General features: G+C 41.3%; 1 protein-coding gene across 3 annotated transcripts in view; it reads right to left on the bottom strand.

Moving 5' to 3' along the window:
• Positions 1–7,175: 7,175 nt before the first annotated feature.
• Positions 7,176–23,186, bottom strand: part of atf7ip (activating transcription factor 7 interacting protein) — a 28,704-nt gene continuing 12,693 nt past the window's right edge. Inside the window, exons 2-14 of one of the 3 annotated variants that reach the window (XM_070923873.1) lie at positions 17,236–17,288; positions 15,756–16,289; positions 15,153–15,615; positions 13,677–13,858; positions 13,409–13,546; positions 13,228–13,299; positions 12,525–12,616; positions 10,847–10,911; positions 9,373–10,020; positions 8,943–9,044; positions 8,732–8,809; positions 8,431–8,513; positions 7,176–8,084 (exon numbers count right to left, since the gene is read on the bottom strand). In XM_070923873.1, the coding sequence (XP_070779974.1) occupies positions 7,626–8,084; positions 8,431–8,513; positions 8,732–8,809; positions 8,943–9,044; positions 9,373–10,020; positions 10,847–10,911; positions 12,525–12,616; positions 13,228–13,299; positions 13,409–13,546; positions 13,677–13,858; positions 15,153–15,615; positions 15,756–16,283 (2,910 nt within the window). In that variant the 5' untranslated portion in view covers positions 16,284–16,289; positions 17,236–17,288 and the 3' untranslated portion in view covers positions 7,176–7,625. The remainder of the gene's footprint in view (positions 8,085–8,430; positions 8,514–8,731; positions 8,810–8,942; positions 9,045–9,372; positions 10,021–10,846; positions 10,912–12,524; positions 12,617–13,227; positions 13,300–13,408; positions 13,547–13,676; positions 13,859–15,152; positions 15,616–15,755; positions 16,290–17,235; positions 17,289–23,186) is intronic. The other 2 variants (XM_070923891.1, XM_070923882.1) reach the window with 2 other exon arrangements.

Raw genomic sequence — 23,186 nt, 5'->3', positions numbered from 1 at the left:
TTCATGATGACATCCCACTCTCAGAACAAGCAAGAAAGAGGTATTTATTAAGCCACTTTATCAGTCCGTAAGAAAGGGGGGAAAAAGGAGACTAAAGTGGCTGGTGTGGGCCTACGCTACTAAGTGTAATTTTTCACCTTAAGGCTGAGCGTGCAGTCAATTTCAGGTAGATGTCCATGGATATACAGGCTAAAAACATACAGCCTAGCAGTGGCAAAGCTTTAAAACAGCGCTCCCAAAAAGGTGTGGCAGTGAGAAGTAGAGACGAAGCGTCAAACACAACGTAAAGAGAGAAGGAAAATGTGATAGAGCAAAAGAGAGGGGTAGTGATGTGATGGGATATTGAGTGCTATCTATTTTTAATCTGTCTATCAGTCTGTCTCTATCTACAACCTGCACACTGTCTTATTACACCTCAAATCCACCACAAGGCATTACCCACTTAATCCACTGTTCAACATCCAACTAATGCCAACCGGTCTCTCTTGCCTGATAGAGGATGAGAATGAAGACAAGTGGAGGAGGACGAGCTTCAAGGGATGAAAAATGGCCAGTTCTGGATGAAAACCAACCGAAGAGAGGGAAGGGGAGATTGAAAACATGCAGAAGCACAAGTATTAAATCCTGAAAAATATTCTGATGATAATAAGGACGGTGTTTAGGTTTTAGGATTGTGTGTATGTGTGTGGGGAGGGTTGTATGAGAAGGGGCAGTAAAAGAACTAATGGCTGCTGATGGACTGGCAGAATGAAAATGAGCACAAATCAAGCATGAAATGGGATACACTCTTAATGACTTGAGATGGCCATTAGCTCCAAACTTTGAATGCAGCTCAATAAATAACATGAAGAGAATCTCATTTAGTTTAGACAAAATATTCCTAACTTTGCCAAATTGTAATCAAAAATAAAAGGACCCCAAAGTGCCTGGAAATTAATTCCATTCTCCCTCGGGACAAAACTTAATTTTTCTTCCCTTGTTACTTCACAACAGATTTTGCAAAACAAATTGATATCTTTATCAAATGGAAAAGAGGGACATGACAAGTGGACAGATAAAAAGATTTCTCAAAGACAACAATTAAAAATGGGTGCACTTTGCCATGATGAGAAGGACAGATGAGGAGGAGGGTGTACAAACGGTGCGAGACCAGACTAATATCGACTCACTGAACACTGATCTTTTAGGCATAGTTTAGTGTGCGAGTGCATGTGTGTGTTAATGTGTGTTTTATGTATACGTAAAGCACACACAAATACACACAGACAGACAGATAGACAGACACTAAACGATAGTTAACCTACCTAGAGAGTAACATTTAAGAATCCCGCAAGAGTGTGATGCAAAGAAAATGGGTGTGGAGGGACCAAAAGAGAAGGAAAAGGGGGGAAAAAAGAGTCATTCATGAAGAGTTTTTTAGTTGTCTTTGAAGAAAATTCATCCAAGTTCATATAACATCAGACTTTAGAGACAGAAAGAGGCGCAGGATGGGGGATAATGAACTGATGGCAGCAGTTAGAAATGAAATGGCAAGGAGGGACCGACAGGTATGATGTGCTTTGGCGAAAGGGAGGGAGGAGTGGAGAGGAGGAAAGAAAGGACAAAAATTAAAACAAAACTCCTCCCTGCTTTCTCTTTTCTCTCACTCATAAATAGAGGAAATTATACACCAGGTAGATGGAGAAATAGATGAGGAGGCAAATGACGGACAGAGAGACTATATGAAAAGATGAAGCACCTCCCAGCACCGCGATGAGGAATAAGAAAAATATAAAACGAAAGAAAAAATTGAATACTCCAAAGCCTTCCGTTTTTGCTCTGTTTAGTGAGGCGAGGGGGGGGGGCTGTCAGTTATATCCCCCCTCTCTCTGCAACTGTTCAGTCTTCTTTTTATCTTCTGTCCTCCTCAAAGCAAGATGCCACCTTCCCTTCAGATGAGCTGTAACCCTTTGCCAACACAGCTGTTAGACATGGGACTCAGGCTGGCTGCATGGTGGGGTGCTGCTACCCAGAGATACAGAGCGTGGAGCCGAAACACACCTCTGGCTGGCAAAGAGCGCAGAGCACAACTCAACTGCACTCACTTTCTCTCCTCCCCCTCATCTAGAGAGAGAGAGAGAGAGAGAGAGCGAGGGAGAGGGAGAGGGAGAGCAAGAGACAGACATGTAGAGAGACAGAGAGAGATGTGGAGGTGGGTCCCTCTATAGGATTGTGAATTACAGAGATGCTACAATAAAGAAGGGCTGTTGCAACAATTGTCAAGCAAATTGTTTCTGCAAAGTAAGCAATGGCTCCCTCTATTGTTGCGCTGTGCTCAGAGATGAAAATAAAATGATCGACTGTTTAGATGGAGAATAGATGATCAATTTAAGACCAACACCTCTGTAAACAATACATTCTTCTGAAAGGCAAAGGGTTATGATGTCAGCTTAATGCCTCCTGCTATGTTGGGTATGAATTGGTTTATTAAAGTTCATATCTACCTAACAGTGGGTAAATTACTACATCCCTGATCACAAATTAACAGCCTGGTTGAAGACATTTTTATATTTGGCTAATTTTGAAAGTCAATGTAGCTACAGAATGCTTGAAGTTTAGAAATATATATATAGAAAAGTTCATTTGTTTGTAATTTGATCAGAAGACCAGCAATGGTCCTCCAGTCACTAAGTACATTTACTCAAATACAGTACTTAAGTTAAATTTAGAGGCACTCAATTTGCTTAAGCATTTATTTTACAGGTATAGTTACTAGTTACTTTACAGATTAATCATTTATATCCAAACATATGATATGACATATGACAATATAATACCTGTAATTATTCTTAAAGGGACAATTCTGCATAACAAATATACTTTTTGTTCTTTCAGTGAATTTTACCACCATTACTTCTGTACTTTTGAAAAGACAGTACTTTTATTTGTAAATGAGTGAGTTTCCATTGTGGTATGAGTAGATTTATTGAAGGGTCACTTCAGGTAACCTAGTTAGCTATCAAAAAGTGTTACCATAACGATGTCTGAATAACGTTACGCCATCTTTAGTGAACCGTTAGCAGTGGCAATATAACAATTAGTTTAAATACCTAAATTGCCAATTCTTTAACTAAATAAATAAAATTCCCAATTAAGGTCATTGAATTTGATGTTTCTTTTAGGCCGAAATACAACCAAAAGCTGAGTTTGCGTAAACTAGCTAGCTACTGGCTTTAGCTAAGTTAGCGAGCTACTTTTTGCAAGTAACGTTAGTGGTAACTTCAGGTGAGACAGGTGTTTCGGTTTAACGAGTGACCCTGTTAATGCGTCAGTTGTTGTCGTCGTTACGACAGCTGTTGGAAGCAACTTGCTCTCCTGTTTTCAACAAATTCCGTAACAACAAGCAACGTTCAAAAAACAAGCAACGTTCAAAATGCAACTGAGTGTTATGACACGTCTCCTCAAACTAGACTAGGTGTGTTTTGACGAAAAACTAAACAGGGTCACTCGTTACACCGAAACAAATGCAAACAAACTTACCACGTTGTGAATGGTCTTGAATGAAGCAGCAGTTCTGTAGGACACTCAGCGCGATCCAAATATCCAACACTTCACAAGGTGGTGAAAATATAGCAGCTAGTGCTGTTGAATTGTTGACACTTGAATGGGCAGTGACAGTGAACGCACCTGCTGCGGTGAAAAACGTTAGTGACTTTTTCTCCCACCACAATTTTTGAAGTTTAATTACATTCAATTCATACATTTACACTTTAGAAAAGCTATTATAAATTGGTTAATTAAATCAAATTTGCAAAGCTGTCCATATATCGTTAAACTCCCAAATATCGCTATCTTGACGTCAAAAATATAGTATCAGTCAGGCTACACTAATGACGTGTACAAAATCAATACTGAATCTTCAAATTGAACTGACTACCAAATCATGTCGCTGAACGAATCAGAGGGTTTTAGCTGCAGAGCTCCCCTCACTGGCTGAAAGCATTGTTGGCAGCTCAGCCAAAGCTTGCTGAAAGACAGTGAAACTGAAATTATAGTTCTTATATAGGCTTAGTTTTGCACTGGACTGAAAGTAACTGCTGTAACTAGCTACATACTGAACAGAAGACCGTCAGCATCATCGCAAAAGTCACAGCATTATGACCAGTGATGCGCTTCTCAATGTATCTTATGAAGTGCATTTGAATGGTGGCACAAATGCTTATTTTAGAGAAAACCCTTTCAATTCCACAAAATGTGTAAATCTACAAAGCACGTGGACTGGATGGGCGTGTCTCACCTGCAAGGGACTCAGCCTGCAAGGTTAAAGAGTGGTATAAGCTTTCCTGGTACGGCTAAGCAGTGTGATACCCCGATTACTGGAGTACATCCTACAGTCTCTCGTTTTCTGTCTGCTAGTCCGTAGGTACGGTACCTCGCCTCAACCTAACACTGAAGAAGCTTGTCAATGTCAACATCTCAAGGCAAATCTCTGCTGCCTTGCTACAGCAGGGATTTACATCTGCCAGAAAGGTGGGTTAGGATTCCCCAGTGCCCTCCAACTTGTTGGTTGGGTTTAGAAGTTCTTCAAAGTGTTCCTTCCACTGTCCGACGGCAAAACTAGTCTGGAGTAACGCCTGTCTACCCTTCATCTGATGTCATCTGATGGTTTGTCTTTTCTGGCCTCCTGCCTCTAGCTTGAAGAGTCCCATGATCTAATCATGCCCAAAAGGCCTCCCTCAGCTGGATGCCTTCTTCACTGTTAGTGTCAACCAGGAAGTCCTTAGATTTGGTGTCATGTCAGGGATAGACAACCTTCTGGCCACAACTCCTCACAGAAACCTGCATAACTGAGGCTTTGAACATGGCCCAGTTGGATTCCATGTCCCCAGCCTCTTCTGTGATGCAAGAAAAAGTCCTCCAGAGGTGGAGTTTGAAGACTTTACAGGTAGGGGTCTCAATTAGACATTCCCTGTCCACTGCTCCTCCCTTCACCTGAGTGTCCATGACATATGGCCATAGATCTAATGATACAGCTACAAAGACTACATTGAACTACCTAATGCTTGAACATGGTGTTTGTTCAGAAATATCCATGACTTGCAGTGACAGACGTCCAATAATACCACTTCATATCAGACAGGCCATTCCTCTCAGTTACAGGTTTCTCTATCATTGCCCAGGAGAGCATTTAAAGTTCCCCAGGACCATGGAGTCCCTAAGTGGCCCACTCTAAAAGACACCACACAGAGATTTCAAGAACTGAACTGAACTGCTGTTCAATGCAAATGCCCAATAAACAATCACAGCCTTTCACTTTGCATGTATGACATGTGGTTTCATTCTAAGTTGATGACCTCCAAAACAGTTCCACTCAGCCTGGGTTTCATGACATGCTTAATGCCCATGTATGCCAGCTAACTCTTTACCTGTGTTACCTGTGCTTTAGGAAGCTAGACCTCCGCCTGTTTTTCTGTTGGATAGCCTTTAGTCTGTTTCCTTGTTGACTAGTCATCAGCCTGTTCCATGTCAGCCATTGAATTTCTGGCACACCAGGAGCCTACCCCATTATGTCAGATTTCTGAACCTTTTAGTGGATCAGCAGGAGTGCCATCATACGTTCTAGCAGGCATCATTAGTGAGCTCGTGCCTTGTCATCTTCCAGGGCTTACATTGATGCAGCACCCAGAATCCAGGTATGTTTCTTCACTACCCAGTAAACCAGTCTGTCCACGTCAACCACTCCAGAACCTTATTGTAAGTTGCACCTTCAGTCATCCTGTTGGAAACCCCTAGAGTCAACTACACTGTTGGCCTCTCCCTTACTTGGTCTAATGTACTTCAACCCTTCTATAACTGGAAAGGAACTTCTCTGTTACTTACTGTGGAGGTGGCTGTGGTTGGCATTCAGCTGCAGGGGAGTGTCTGTGTTTGTTTTCACCTACCAGCTCCTTCGCCAGTCAAGTCCCTCACATTGTGTTGGCCCCTCAGAACCTGAGTCTGTCTCTCTACCATAGCCTGCATCCCTCTGTTAGATCCTGTACCTGTTCCACAATCTGGATTATTTTCTGTCAGAACCTACTTCAGTTTCTGTTCCTCTATGATTTTTCTGAGGCTCCCAACAGTCTGTCTCTCTCAGTTCTTTGTGGTAGACTTCTCAGTTCTGTGTGCATTTTCCCTCCAGTTTCCTGCTCTTTAGGCCAGCGATCTCAGAAGTTTCATCTCCTATAGACCAGTTCCCCTAAATCCAATCTTCCCCAAGAATCTCTGAGCCAGGTACTCTGGCAACCCGTTCCTCTCTTGATTTTGTTGCAGCTGTGTGGTTAGCTTCATTGACCCTTACATGGACCATCTGGCCATCCCCTATCCCAGAATGAATGATGATAGGAGAAAGGTCTGGCTCAACCTAAGTGTGGAAATAAGTCTAGATATGCAAGATAACCACACACTGACATCCTCTTGTGGTTGATGTGCAGCAAATTGAAAGATAAGAGCTGTAGTTAAAAGGTGCCCTAAGGAGTTTTCTTGTAAACAAAGAAAAGTTATGTTTATGTAGTGTTTCTCACCAAAACGCATTTTGTGTATTGTTGAAGTCCAACAAACACGTTGGGTGCATTACTTTCCTGACAAAACATTTACAAAGCGGATTTAAGTATTTTAAATTCAGCATTTACACCGATGTTTACTAGTGTGTAGTCTTCTTCCATGCCTTTGCTGGCACGTTGCAGCATATCTTGGCGTGTTACCGCCAACGGTTGAACAGTGGAAATGTGACACCATTGGTAGGGCAGTGTATCGCGACACCTGCACATGCGCCCTTGTGCATATGCACAAGATAAACAAAATGTGGAGCCACTCATGGAAAAACAGTTCCACAGCACTAATTCAGGTCTAAAACGCCACGGGGAACTTTTTATGTCACTACTAATGCTGGCAGTTCTGTGGTTCATCATTGGCAGCATATCAGCCCAATTATCTAGATCACCATGCAAGGGAAAGCATTCAGTGCTTCTGTGCCAAGGGCTGTATATCCATTTGAACTGGTAAAACATGGGACTTTTGTCACAGACATCTCTGTATCCTGTTACCAGAGTGCTAATGTCTCTGTGGGACATTGTTGTATTCAAAGTGGTAGATTGGTGGTGAAGAGTTATGAACCGAAAAATAGAAGATTTGTCACAAACTTAGTAAGCCAAGACTTTAATAAAACCTTTTATTGTGTTTGTCAAAGTCTGGTTGCCAGACAAAACTTACAAAAGTTATCATTCAGTTTCTACCACACATTTATACATTTCTGTGCAATTCTGAGTTTACACTGATAATCCTGTATTCTCAAGTAAAACAAAGACATCCAGGTCAGAGTAACAGGAGTCAACAACATAAATATCTGACTTGGTAGAGGGGCAAAGTAATTCAATTATATACAACAGCTTAAATCACAAAAAATACATTACATACATTAACCAGACAAAACCCACCGTTTTCCACTTCCATTCTCCAAGTCAGTCAGAAGTCCAGTTGCTATGCAGAGAGATATTTACAGATACTGTAAGTGTTCAAAGCACAATATTTGAGTTCCCGACACAAGAAAGAAGTAAAGGAAGTCATGAACTTTCAAATGCAAAAAATGTTTTTCATTCCTCAACTGTTCAGCTAGAGCTGGAACTGATAACATTTGTGCACTGAGGTTCACAGAAGGAGCCAAAGCGCCCGTAGATGTCTTTGGCCCGAACAGCAAAATGGTAAGTGGAGCCAGACTGGAACTGGGTCAGCGTACAGGCCATAGGCAGAGGAAGGGCCTTCACCTCCCCAATCTTCTTCCAGTGCTGCTGCGCTGCATTGCTGTTAGAGTTGTCTTGATGGAAGGCATAGAGGTGATAGCTGTCTACAACTGCACAGGTCCGATCAGTTTCTGCCACACACCAGGACAACACTATACCGGTCTGACTTGGCACCAGCTTCAGCTGAGGTTGCTGAGGAGGTGAGGACCGCTCAGCCTCTGGGGGTAAGCGTGGAGGTGCGGGTGCAACGGGGAGAGGGGGCAGTGCCATGCTGGAGCCTCGGGTTGGCATACTAGCAGTTACAGTGCGGGATTTCATTGGAGAGTCCTATAAAAGAGAAAACTGTTGTCAGGAGTTGTTCAAATAGCAGGGGCTAAATGTGATTATGACCACCATTTCTTGAATAATTTAAAAAGCACAGAGTAATCATTCATATAGAAAGTGGATTTTCCATAGGAGAGGATAAATAAATTCTCAACTTCCAAACAGCTGACAATTAAAGCTTTTAAAGTCAAAAGTCTGTGTGGTGGGCAAAGACAACTGGACTAATGGTAGCCTTATAAGCAGCCTGTCAGCATAAGATCCACAGATTTCACATTTAATATCAGTTAAGTTATAGAATTACGAAACTGCAGTTGTGCAGAATATGTAAAATGTAGTACTAAATCCTCACCAGTGGGGGGCGGTGGTGGACTGTCAACTGAGGATTGCTGGAAGAGGTCTGATTGCTTTGCGGGGACGACCTTGCACCTGCACCTGATAACGTAGATGTATAATGTGTAAATTACACAATATATACATTTTATCAATTTAACCAAGTTTTTTTTTATTTTAAATTAGATTTTTGTTTTTTATCATAAAGGTGCCCAATAGCCAGAATGAAGTATAGAGCACTGGTTTATGTTTTTGTCACAATTTCACATGCATACACAAAATCTCCCTTTCATGCCCTCAATATAATGTGGTGGTCTTACTGATGGGAATGCTGATGACTGGGTTAGGACGCTGGGTAGGTGAGGGAGCTGCAACAGAAGCACTCTTCACTCCTGTCACTGGAGGACATACAGTACAACATAATTAGACTAAAGGCTGCTTTTCAATACAGTATGTGTTAAGATAGAGAAAACAAATCGAAATGAAATAAAAATCAATTTTATTAGTAAAAGAGGAGCACTTTAACCTTACCTTGTACATCATCATCATCCTCAGTGAGATCGATGACAGAGCCTTTGGGTCGTGCTACTGGAGCAGCTGCTTTGGATAGAGTGAATCCTGTAGCTTGGTTGTCTGATATAAGAAAAAAAAGAAATAAATGTTATGATATATGAATGATATAAATGTTGACGTAACATTAAGAAAAGAAAAAGCCAGCAACACCTCACTATTATTTGGCAAAGACAAATACAACCGATCGGGCAACACAAGTTGTTCGCAGTGTTACTGGTGAGATGACACAGAAAGTCACGCTGCTGTTTGAACAAACATAATACACATTTTAAGTGTCATGTGAAACAAGGAAAGCCAAGTGTGATGTCTTTACAAGCCATTCCGGGACAATTAAGATATTTTGAATACATCTAAAGACAATAGCCTTGTTAATCAAATACAGTCCCACCTGTCTTTGATGTCAGAGACGTCCCTTGTGGCGGTCCTGGAGCAGTGGAACCTGTTGCTGCCGGTCCAGAGGTTGCAGGTGAAGAGGCTGAAGACATAGCTCCTGCTACAGAGACAGACTGAGCCGGCGTCTTGGCTGTGGTCACGGATACCCCTGCGTTTGGCGTAGTTATCCCCCCAGCGCCCCCCTGGTACACAGCTCGGGCAAGAGAGATCTGGGCAGAGGAGGCCTGGAGCGCTGAGACAGTGACAGCGGTTGGGGCAGAGGCTGGTGCCGTGGTGATGGCAGGAGCAGGCTTAAGTATAAAAGTGGCGGTGGAAGTAGTGGTTTTAGCCTTGTTGAGTGAGCTGGCCGCAGACAAAGAGGAGACAGGGATGTTGACCAGCGTTCCTGCCTGGCCGTTAGTCATTGATAAAGGCAGCTGAATGAGGAGCGGCTGGCCCGTGGCCATCATGCTGCTCCCGGGGGCCGTCTTCAGCAGCAGGGTGCCGGTGGGACTCTGAGTAGTGATGCCAGTGGCCAAGGTGGAGGCATTAGCGGAGGAGGTGATCAGCTGGAGGATGGGAGCCTGTGTAACCATGGCAGTGGAGGTGGATGTTGGGGCTGGAGCTGAAACAGGGGATGGCAGAGCTGCCAGGGCTGGATTTGCTGAGGAAAACAGGAAAATGTCTCGTTTCAGAACGTGATAGGAGGCGTCACAGAGATTTTCAATTGAACAGCATTCTGTGCTGCTTTACTCATCTGCTCCTTCTTACTTACAGTCAACTAAAGGGTACAAAAACCAGAAGCAGATTAGTCCTCATTATATCCATCCCTTTGTTTTTGCTAGCAAGGGTGATGGCAGTTAAAACCTGTCCTACCATGCAATGGGCAAAAGACAGGTAGACATGCAGACAAATTCAATCACATGACGGCACACACCTCCAGGAAACTTAAAGGATAAGGCTGGGGATTTTTCTATATTTGTGTTATCATCAATAAATCCCACACCAAAACCAACAATATGTCAGTTCATATCTCAATACTTTATCGACTTCCTCCGTCTGTGAGCTCCATGGCATTCATTCCTACTGAAAATTTGACATTTTGAATGGACATTTTAAAAATGGGTCACAAATCAACACTTTCATTCAGTAGGACAACGTACGTCGGATAGACTCAAAATAAACTATCAATGGTAATGAAGAAACATATGACTACCTGTTTGGCTGCAGACAATTTTTAGTATAATCAATTCCTAGTTGGTTTTGGTCTTTAAAAACATATATTTGCACTGTGGATGAAAACTATAGCATCCAGACAGAACCACATGAACACACAGAGAAAACTCCACATGGAAAGAAACAGGACCAAGATTCAAACCCCACAACTTTGTTGTTGGGAGGTGTCACTGCTAACCATTGTGCCTCCAGTTATTCTATCGAAAGGAAAAGACCAACACAACATCCAGGATAAAGGAAATCCTGCTACTTACCAGCTGTGATGGAAGAAGAAACAGTTGTTGGAGTCTGCTTTACCTCCATGGACGTCCAGATTGGCCTGTTTAGAAAGATTGCTTATGCTTAGAGCTGTTCAAGCTTAGAGCTGTCAATGTCCACAACAGGAAGACGACTGAATGTTGTATGATACTTTCACTTTATTCAATTTCATACAGTCATCTTTGAACAACTTGTGGCGAGATTCCACCACATAATTGAAGTACATGTTTTCATTAAAGCATTTATCAGTATGTAATTCTAGTTTAACATTTGGTTGAAGAGAGTTGAGTGTGATGCCAATTTCACTCTTATACTTCTTATGTACAAGTCACCAGGGTGACAAGAATCTAAATGCAATGAGAGTGATATTTAGACAAATGTTTTAATAATTTCAATGATGCATAATGACAATTGTCCCAGTATGCTTCTGTTCCTGTAACATAAGACTGTCAAAAAGACACAGCAGTTCTTTCATCATATTCTCGAAAAAATTCCGGTCTTCTCTTCACTCGCAGTATTTCATTGATAACGTCACGAATCTCTCTCCAGCTGTCACAAGACAGTACGGGGAATCGACGCTCAATGTACATTCTCATTGTTCTCCTTAAGTTTGCGGGCAGTGCCTCCTTGCCCAATAATCCAACATAATTGACCTTCGCAACCCAGTCACAGTAGACGTCATAAGGGACTAAGTAGCGGAATATGTAGGATGCGTAGCGGTCAGGCCTGGGATTCCCTGAGCTTCTCTTGCAGTTGTGGTACAGCACCTTCTCCAAGTGGGAAGTGATTGAGCGGAGTTTAATGTCTGCTCTGCATCTTCCTTCACTGTATTCTGCCAGCTTTTTTGCCATGGCAATATGACGTGACATATCTTTGTCCTCTTCCTCCTCCATTTCCTCTTGCTCCTTCTCCTTTCTGACAGACAGTTCAGGAGTCTTACCAACAGAGGGCGCCACTCCCTCTCTGGGCACCTCAGGCTGCGGCTCTACTGTCTGCCGACGCAGCACGCTGTTGGGAGGAGAGGTGCAGTTTTAACTACACTCTGCACTGCCTGAAGAAACGCTCAGGCTTCACATTGTAGAACGTCACAAGACTCAGGACCTGGACCCACGCGGGGTTACTTTGCAGGTGCAAAACACAGACTGGCACGAGCGTTTGTTTATTCCAAACCAGCCTTAAGAAATATTTGAGTGAAGTTAAGAGTTTTAAAAAGTTGATCCTGACAAACCGAACAAGGGACATGGAATCTTGGTTTCCAAAAAGGTATGGATTTGGAGGACGTAGGGATTCTTTATCTGTCCATTAGTTTTAAATTCAGTCTCTAGTGATTACAGATAGCAACCTGGGACAATGTCAACTATTCACGCTGTGAGCGGCTCCGTGTGTAGTACTGGCTTCAGTCCGGTATTGTCACGTTCATACAAAGGCCAAATTATATTCACACAAAATATCAAAGTGCAGACTGCTAACATGTTTAAATACATTTGTAAATTGGATAAATCTAAATATTTGGTCACATGATGAAATGGCCTGCAAACGTGAGCTTGCAGTGAAGTGATGGAAAAAAACCCCACTTCCAAACAAACCTGAGAACCTCATTGCTAAATTCACAAATTAAAATATATAGTACGGTTGACAAGGATTTAGGTGAGAAATTGCTCTGGGCACACTTACCGTTGAGCTTGAGGGTTGCTTGCAACAGTAGCAGTCTTGGCAGCAGTGGCGGCAGTAGCAGCAGCAGCAGCAGCAGTTACAGCAGCAAGTGCCTGTGGAAATCAGACAGCAACGCTGTCAGAACATTTTCAGACAAAAGCATTTGTATACCAGATGCTGTGGGAGAAGCCCTCACCAGGGCCAGATGGGTTCAAGTCCCCTGCCACAAGATCTGTTATAAACACACTACTAGGTTTTCAGATTCTGGTAGTACAATATACCGACCTGGTCCTGGGAGCGCCTTTTGGTTACATCATCTAATCCTGTTTAGTGTTTCTCTCATGCCAGGTGTTCTCTTGAACTCAATGGTATCTACATCATCCTCCCACTTCATGTAGAGCGCACACTGGTACCCCCTTGATTCAGACGCTAGTATAATCTAGATCATGCTTGATACAACAAAAACATTTGGCTTACTGATTTATTGGTGTCTTATCTAACATTCCTGAAGACTTTCATCAGCTGGTTAAAACTTCACTGTGTGCTCAATTCAACTCACTTCTATTTATATAGTGCCAAATCACAACAAACGTTATCACATGACACTTTACATATAGAGCAGGTCTAGACCGTACTCTTTATAATTGTTACACATGAATGCATTGCAAAAGTATCCCACAGTGCAAAGACTTTAGCATGTAACAAAAGGAAAAACATGTCTTACCTCCTGTTTCCTTTTGTTCTCTGACGCCTGATTGGCCTCGCCAAACTTTTTTGCTAGTCGGGCTATCTTGGCCTAAACAAGTGGAAGAAAGAGAAGTGGAGAGTTTACATTTGGGCCTTGCTATGTGTGGGGAGTGAATTTTAGTAGCTAAAGAGCATTTTACAATGCTGCGTGTACTTACTTGGAGAGTGTTAATGGCAGTTTGGTGTTTAGTGGCACAGTCGATCTTATCTACTCTGCCCTTCAGCTCTTCGAAATGTTTGTCAAAAATGGTCAGCTCCAAGACCCTCAACCGTTCATCCACTAGCTTTTGCACAATCTGAGAAAGAATATCGGGTAAAGAGGAAAAAAAAGCAAAATGGAGTAATGAAAGGTTCAATATCCACTGGCATCAAAGCAGAGATCAGTTGGCTTAGACTTCGGGGAAAAGAATCTGTGTGCATACAAACCTTTTCAAGTTTATGGTGGCTGCCAGCTTTTGCAGTAATTTTAAGTTCCAGTTGTGCCTCCAACTCCTCACGCTCCACCTTGGGCCTCTTCCCTTCTCTTTTTACAGTTTGTCCATCTTTTTCGTAACCCTCTGACAAAGTGCGCTTCAGTCCAGAGGTGGAGCCCTTCTCCTCTTGCACTGCTTGAGAAACAAAAACACAGGCAGACTAGTACCTTATATGTGCCATTCATTGCCCTAAATCTTTTATGCATAACACGCGTTCCAGCACTATTCTGTCTTCAGTCAGTCTCAGTTTGTAAGACAACGCTAATAGCTTTTAAGGATTTCTTGCGTGAACTGCGTGTTCATGTTTAAAGTCAGTGTCTTACTTTATTTTTGCATCATTTCACCTTTCACAATTTCACATTTGTCTCTGAAAGTTAGCAGTTAGCATAACTGTGAGCCAAGTCCAATTCTGTTTAAACTGAACCTTCCACTAGATGTGTAAGCAATACCAAATTGGGCCTCTATCAGAAATCAGTGAAATAAACATAATATAGTATAAGGAGTATAGGAGAAGTATATAGGATCTATTTGTGGTGGTCCTTTGCATTACCCCCAAATGTTTGCCATCTCAGACTAACAACGGTCATTTGTAAAAAGTCTTAATATTACATTATTTTTATGGCTGCAAGGATGTAGTGTAACATACTTCTTTGTAGGGTAGTAAGGGGTTTGGCAATACAAAATGTGCGACATCATCAGATAAATTCCTGAAGATCAAGCAGTTATGTCTACCTTATTTTCTTGCGTAATACTTGCCATTTAATACAACATGAAATTGTTCTTATTATCCTTAACATCTGATTTATTTAACTTATAGACTAGCAAAATATGAGCTTCTGTTGTATCATCTTTACATGTCAAAATCATTTTCAAAGTCACAGGGAGTACGTCACAGCCTGTGGAAACAGTGTAATGTCTTCTGTGACTCTGGAGTAGCTTTGTAAAGTCCAACAAAATTACTCGAGTGACATCACTTGGGTATCTCAGGCTTGGAGAGTACACATTTTTGACAGAAAGCCTTTTTGACAAACTGTGGCTGTGGAGTTTAACTGACAAGAGTGTTTAGCAGGTAGGGAGGGTCTAACAAAAGATGTTACAGAGTTGAGTTATGGAATCCAGTGTTTCTGGAGCTTACTTACATACTTGGGCCAAAAAGATATATTTGTCTGCATGGCATTGATTTTGACCAACACGTCCTAAAATGTAATTTAAATGCTTTTAAATTATATCTTATTAACATGTAATATAGCCTGCAACTGCCAGGCAGAGTCTTTCTGTAATAACCCTGGACCCTACAATTTCCATAGCCTCCTCATTTGTAGAACACAAAGCTCTGCATATATGAATCTAATATTAACACTTTTGGTTTCAATTTCAATATAGACCAATTATCTTGAAGCTATCTGACACAATGTCCACTCTCTCATACCTGTATTAGATGGTGGAGTGGACGATGGCCGAGATGGCTTTGTGGTTTGTTTAACTTCAGTTTTTTTTTCCTTTTTGGTCTCTACTTTCACAGAGTCCTCCTCCATCTTTTCCTCTTTTATTGATCCTTTCTTCACATCCTCTTTTTCATTCTTCTCTTCTTTTATGTCCTCCTCTTTTATTTCCTTTTCTTGTTTTACATCTATACATGAAGAGGATGCTGGACAAGACGAAGGACAAGGAAGAGAGGAATCGGAAGTGTTAGATTTTGGGGAAGAAGGCTTTTTGTCTTTCATTTTGGCTGGGGAGGCCTCAGGATCCTTGGCCTTTGTAGTATCATTATCTGTATCCATTGGTTCTGTACAGTCAGATACCGGAGGTGGCCCAGGCGAACATGGAACCGAACCTTTAACAGAATCCTTTGCCAAATCCACAGCTGGGTCCTCTTTTGTAGTCTGTTCCTCCTGAGGAAGAGCATAATTAACCATTAATTTATTAAAAGGTTCTCTCAATCTATCTACATTTCAACCCTCACAGTGTGAACAAATCCAGTACAAATCCAGGTCATTGATACTACATTGTAGAACGGATTACAAGCATTTACCCCTTTCTTTTCCATCTCTGGGATCGGCTCTGTGTCTTTTTCCTGGTTTTCCTTGGATTCTGGTGATGTTGGTATAACAGACTCATTTGACGAGGATGACGAAGTACCTTTCTTCTCTTCCTCTTCCTCCCCCTCCATCTTTTTCAGTTCAAAGTTTAGAGAGTGGAATGGTGATGCGGGAGAAGCAAGAGTTTCATCCTTTGCCTTTGGACTTTGTGAAGAGGCAGGGGAAGGGGATAGATTTAGGGACAGGAAAGGAGCAGGAGAGCTCAGAGAAGTCGGAGAGGCGGGGGATGTAGCGCTGGGGGAGTTTGAGTCCGAGATGTTGTTTTGCTCTTTGTCAACCACTTTTTGTCCATCCTCCTTGTGTGTGCCATTCATTAGAGGTGGTGGAGATGTGTCGGACAAACCTGGAGCAGCTGTCAACAAAGTGCTGTGAAGACTCTCCAGTTGCTGTCGATCACTGATCTTCATGGTTTTCCGAGCACGGAAAATCTTCTTTTTTTCTTCTGTTACAACAACTTCCATTGCTGCCTGTGGAGTGACAAGGAGAGATTAGATGCTATCAGAAGATCATGATAAATCTAAGAAAAATCTAGAAAATACACAGTGATAGCGGCAAGGGTAAACAGCAGTCTAATCCGCTTATGATCCTGAACCTGGACTTTACGCACTGCATGGTAAAGAAATGGCTGCAGAGTTTCACAGAAAACACTAGAGGTCACTGTAGAGCCCCATGGCTTTCTTGTTTGGTCTTTTCTAGAAGGTTCTTCTTTCACAGAGATCTGCATACCAAACTGGTCGGTTCCCTAACAGCCTGTTTCTTTGCTACAAATTTGTCTCAGTATCCAAGCCAAATCAGACAGATCCCTACTGCCTGATTACACTTTGCTGTATCTGTCCTAAAGTGACAACAGTCAAGGTGCAGCTCAGTAAGCCGGAGAGCCTTTTTCATGGCAGTCAGAAAAGCTTTAACCGCTCTGACATATTCCCTTTTCCGTCATTTTCTGATTAACCTATGGATTTCATGTTTACCTAACCCCTGATCCAAAGAACAGAAATGACATTGAAGTTAACAACAGCAGCAACCCAACCTTCCTCCCATCCCCCCACGTTCCAATTGGTTCAAACCTCAGCGAATCAGAACGGGCAAATTGAAGCTGTGTTGTCAGCAGTAAAGAAGCTATGCAAAACATGAAGGGTTTTCCGTACATAGTTCTGATTGTTACACACATTGTAGTGTTGAGGCTAGTTGTCATATTTTATATGTATTCATTTTATGTATATTCATTTTAGTTGTATACATGTATGTGAGGATTTTAACTTCTTCTTATGGAAGTCAAACTAAATCAGAAAAGCTGTGTGCTGCAGGAGACTGCTTTTTTATTCTCATTTTACATAAGTAGCAAACAAGAAATGTGCTATGATATTAAGTAACGAGCAGTGCATACACTTATCAAATCATCTATGAATAACTCACCTTCAAACCGAAAGGTTCCTGGTCATGGATTTACCACAGAATTCTTCGGCTACCTGAGGGGAAAAGAGACGTATTGTTTAGTACATTATTATATATATTATTGCTTCGAACTAGGAAGACAAGAGCAACTACGTATGAAATCCACAGATCATGAAAAGTAACCCTAAATTTATATATATATATATATATATATATATGTATATATATATATATATATATATGATTTCTAGAGCCCACAGACATGAATTAAAAGAGCTAACAGTCACACTTATCTTTGCCAACAAAAATTGTAAAACTTTTTCTACTTTTATTTCATGTTTCTGAAAGTAAAATGATTGTTGTTGTTTTTTTGCAGTTTTAGAAATTCTAGCTAACTTTCTTCATTTTAGCTAAATATGAGATAATGCTTTTATTTGAGATATTTTGGACGTCACAATTGAGACATGAAAATTTGATACTGTTGATGACCATTCTTATTCAGCATTAGTATTAAGACAAAGCTTGATTTAAAACTAAAATCGATAATACAATAAAATAAAAAACGTATCAGGTGACTAAAATGCTATTTGCAGTCAAGACGGCTGGCTAAGACATCCCAGGTAGAGACGTGACATGGTAATTAAAGCGCACACAACGGTGAAGAAGAAAAAGATTCAAACAGGGAACTGTCTAACTGCGACAAAGAGGCTTTCACGCAAATCACATTTTTGTGAAAGTGAGCTTGAGAATGTCCATCCACAGGGATCTACTTTTCAGCTGTGAACATGTTGACTGCATTTTCTTAGATCAATCAGTCTGTCTGTTAACACGTATTCAAATGGTAAATACTGATTGTAGTTAAATCTGTCAGAATCTGAACAGAACTCATAAAGCCCGTTATTATTCAAGTGATCTTTCAAATCTTATGTGGTGAGAGCAATAAGCTGTTCAGTTTTACACTGTGAAGTTGGTTAGCTTTACTGTTACTGCATTGCTGACCTGCAAGACTGCAGCTAACAGAGCCATCTGAAAAGGACTTGTTTAATGTAGCCATGTGTATTCTGCAAACTTAGCAGGTTGTCACGTGTGCATGGAAAAATGCAAAGTTCACTAGGAAGTCCGAGTGTATACTTTACACCGTAAAGCTGAGCACCACACTGAGATGCTGGCGCATACGCACAACACTGTAAACCATTCCTACTCTGCTTTCATATCAGAAAGCTTTCTGCTTCCTGCAATGGCAATTAACTGCTTATTGTAAAACAAGTGGGAAGATATTTCAGCATTTTAACCTGAGAAAAGCATCATGCAAAAAGTCAGCATAAACTAATAAAGAGCAGTGTAAATTTCGAGCACGATCACTGGTACACTTCACATTCCAATGTTATTGCACACTGCGCAGAGCACAATATCCCCCTCCCCCATCCTACGGCCTCATTTACTGCGCCTGGATTCAGTGCAGAAACTCAAAATGGCCGTCAGCTCTGCTGTTTGCTGCCAGACTCAGCTCTCAGTAGCTAGCTGAACAGGATTCTCCATCAGATATATCAGGTTGCAGCACCACCCTGTTTAATATGGATTTTCTGTTCGGCCTGAGGCTTCAGCAAGTTGGCAAAGTAAACAAAATCCAGAATATAAAAACAGAAACAGAAAATAAGCTGAAGATAAATATTATCAAAATGTTTATTTTTCCATTTGTCCGACCCATTAGCCCCCATAATACATGCTACAGCTTATCCTCAGCCACTTATATTGCACTGGGGTTCAAATATAACCAGCGTTGGTTTAAGTAATGTTTTTTATGGTTAATACATTTTATGTACATTAATTATAAAACACTTTGGTAAGAATAAGAACTCAATGTACATTTGTTTTATCAAGCTCATATCAAGTTCATCAGCCCATATTTACAAACAGGGCTAACTGCGGCTACGTCAGTGAGTCCTCCGCTGAACCCGACTCAGAGAAATGCTGGTGAACATCATAGGTTCACGCTCAGGAAAGCTTGATAACCACATAGGAATATTCAATTCCAAATTGTATTCCTACCGCATGCAAATTGATGCCTCTGAGTGAAAGGGTTTAAATTTACACCCCATAAATGTTGTTTCCAATGACACTATGCACTGACTGCTGACACAAAACATTAACCCGCACGATTGCTCGTAACTGGATACAACAAGCCAACATACTCGGATTTCAATGCACACAAGAGAGGGCCTACACAACTTCCAGCACATTTCATTTATATCTCGACTGCATTGTGTTTTCAGTCAAGCTTTGATATCTAGGCTACCATACATGAGCGGGAATTTCCACATGCCTTCAATCCACATGCCTTCATGCTAAGTTGCATCAAAAACAGGAGACAAGGAGAGATGTCCACCTCTCTCTGGGTTTTGCCAACATCTTTTCTCTGAAGTTGCAAAATAGGTGCTTGATGTTTCAGAACGTTGCCTCTGCAACCCACTGTTTCAACAGCAGGTGACTAGATACTCAGACTCCAAATAATTGTAGAGCAGGAGGACTCAAGTTTAAGCCTCTGTGATTGTTGCCGAGCAAACAACAATAACTTGGCATTCTTAACTCACAGTTAAAAGGAACATCAAATCTTTCTCTTTTAGGACAAAAAGTATCACATTATTGGTTCAAATGTAGAAGATGCAACCATATTTCAGCAGTATGACATCTTGCTCATCAAATCTTGCCCAACATGATTCAAGGCTGTTTTGAAAACAATGGGGGAAGTTAATCACAAACCAAAATCTCAAGCCATTTCTGGTTGGGATACAGTACATGGACATGCATGTGCAATTTGGCAAAGCATGTTGGCCTCCAAAGAACAGCACCAAGACTGTGATACATGTTTTTAATGAGGTATCGTTTATCTCTGATACCAGTTGTCCCTGGGTATGTCCCTGCCCAACAAGCTAGACTGGTACAAATGAAAGCATTTTTTAATGCATCCACATCTGGTTTGAAATTTTTCCAAACCTATGTTTAATGTAACCTGTGCTCTGGCTACACCAGCTTTCAAAAACGCAATATTGTGATCCATTAAAACACTGGAACTTGTTCCTTCACACACAGATATGTCTTTGAGTGAACCCCAATGCGGCATGCACAAATAAACAGCAACATGCAAGTTCAGTGAAAACATACACACTGACAGGATACGTCAGCAAACGGACCAAATCGGGCCACTTAAGTCAAAAAAGAAATTCAAGCACCATTTTGAAGGAGCACTATGACTCCAATATGCCGTTGTTGTTGGACAACTGCATAAATGCTTCTACAATTAGTTCATGTTGGGGATGATGAGATGTTGCCCGAATCCTGTTCAAAGCTTTCTGACACTCCTCACTCCATGGATATTACACACAGCACCATTTGATCCACCATGGGACCCTATTAAAAAACAGTGATAGAAATTGTGCTTTTATCTGAATGAATGTGATCTTATGGGTTTGATATGTAGCCAGACACTGCTGCATGAAGATAAAACATACAAATAAAAACTCAATGGCCCCTTTAATGATTGTTAGCAATGGAGCGCATGCAGACCAAATATATCGCACAACTACAAAATGTGTTGACCGTGGTATAAATACATACATGTATAGTCACTTGTGCGTATGGACAGAGAAAATGCATGACTCAAGTTGACAACTTCCGTTACTGAGCCCAAAGATATGAGTATGACCCGGACCGAACAGCGCTTAAAAAGCATGCGTACTCCTGGTTTCGCGCGAAGTGTTGCAGGTAACAACATGTCAGCTACATTAGTGAACATTTACAGCACACTCCCTGACATACTGCATATACAACATCTGAAATTAATGTTTCCAAACAAACAAACATAAATAATAAGCCAAAAGTCTACTTTCTTTAACTAGCACAACACTCTCTAATAGTAAGTATGAAAGGCTAACCTCGAGAAGAGTGTGAAGCTGCAATGACAAAAGCTGAGTTAGTTTTAAATGATAGAGAGAAATGTTACACATGCTTTAAAAACAAAGAAATGACAACCTTTAGCAGGATGTGAAGGATTGAGGCCTTCCATGTATTTGTTGATTGTGGGAGCAGGGTACGGCTGAGAGGCCAGCAGGAGAACATGAAAGAAAGGAGGAGGGACTCAGTTAGGACTAGTCCATCTTATTCCTTGCAGGGGTATGTTCTAGAAAGTGTGTGTGACCTATGTGAGCCTATAATAGATATCAATTAAACCCTTGAAAAAGCGAAGCCAGTACAACGCTCCAGACACAGCAGTCTGCCACAATGCATAATATGAAACAACAAAAATGAGGTTCATATTTTTTTCCTTTCTGATGGCACCTATCAAGAGCATGATTTATCTGCAGGTGCCACAAGTACAAACAAATCATGTGTCTACAACATTTTAAAGTACAGCGTGGTGATCATCAATACCAACCCTAGCTAGCAGCGCACAGACAGAGGGGAAGTACACTGCACAGACTGTTGCTTAGCAACACCCATCCCCCAACTCTAGCACAAACTAGTCCACAGTATGGAAATCTACAGCCAGCACGGACTAAACCATTCTAACAAAAGGGCAGGGGGGACTCTCCTTTCTAAAATAACACCGTAGGCAAAGAAAGCTTAATGATAATAAAAGGTCAAGGACAAAACAGAAATACTACTAGTCTGCAGTGCTTAACCTTTATTGTAGTTCTGTATATGTTGAGGGTTCACCCCCCCACTGAGTTAAAGTGTAAAGCTCTGCTTAAATCCATTATTTTCCATGTTTTAACATGGTTTCTGGTGCAACAATAGTTTATTTTCACCATAGTCAATCAAAATACAAAATTAGAAACCCTGACTGAAAATAATCCCTTTCAGTGAAATTTATATTGCCTCCTCTGGCCCCTCTACTGAATCTTTGACAGATTTTATCCGAGCTGCAGATATAACCGAGGTACTATGTGCAATAAACTGAGCACTCGCTGCCACTGAGCTGAGTACCAGGTTAGCCTCAGCCTACTGCAATTCCTCTAATAACCCGACCACTATGGACTACAGAGGATGTAATATGATCTCACATATCAGCTCACTTATAGATCAAGCTAAAGGCCAATCCATCAACAACTGAGGAAAATCATTGGTATTGATGGGTTTCTTGAATGTTCTCTTTGTAAAAACAAGACAAAACACGTCCCGCTACACATCCTAGCTGCTTCTTGTGTCCATTACTTTATCTCCACTGTGTTACCTCTTTCAAAATATCAACACAGCCTTTAGAGAGTCTTAAAAAAGAGTCTGTTTTAATGGGAAGGACAATTATGATGGAAAACATATTTTTAAAATTATGAAAAGTTCACCTTAGAGAGGAGGACTTGAGAAACTGGGGCCTCCATTAGGGGTTAGATAAATATTTGGTTGAACTTATTAATGGACCACATGGCCCAAACCAGAGAAAAGGTCAAAGGTAAAGGGAAGGAGCCTAGTTCAGACTGTTCCATCTAACTAAAAACTTAATCTTTTTTTAAAGCAACTATGCTTTCTTAAAGGCATATCTGTGGCAACAACGACAAACCAAATAGTGGAAAATCTCTCATTATACATGCTATCAAACAATAACCAGTAAAACATATACAAAACAAATGAAACCACTTTTAACATGACAAAGCAGCACAGCGTGCACTTTAGTTAAGGCCTAGCTAGCGGCGCACAGCCAGCGCTAAATTGCACACCCACAGCACACTCAACCTAGAGGCAGCTGCAACCACCCTCCCCCATCTCTCTCTCTCGCTCATACACACACACACACACACACACACTGTTTCTTTCTCTCTCTGTAACAGCCTCTCCAAGTCAAACATGGACTGAACCATTCTGAAGGGGGGATGGAGTGGGGGTGGGGCGTTTCTAACAAAAGAGATAAAGGATAAAGTATTAAAGTAATTGAACATGTGCTGTTAAAGATTTGCTATATGAGGGCAAGGAGTTTTATT

The sequence above is a fragment of the Enoplosus armatus genome, chromosome 2 (genome assembly GCF_043641665.1).
Source record: "Enoplosus armatus isolate fEnoArm2 chromosome 2, fEnoArm2.hap1, whole genome shotgun sequence".
Lineage (NCBI taxonomy): Eukaryota > Metazoa > Chordata > Actinopteri > Centrarchiformes > Enoplosidae > Enoplosus > Enoplosus armatus.
This window is presented reverse-complemented; position numbering and strand designations above follow the sequence as displayed.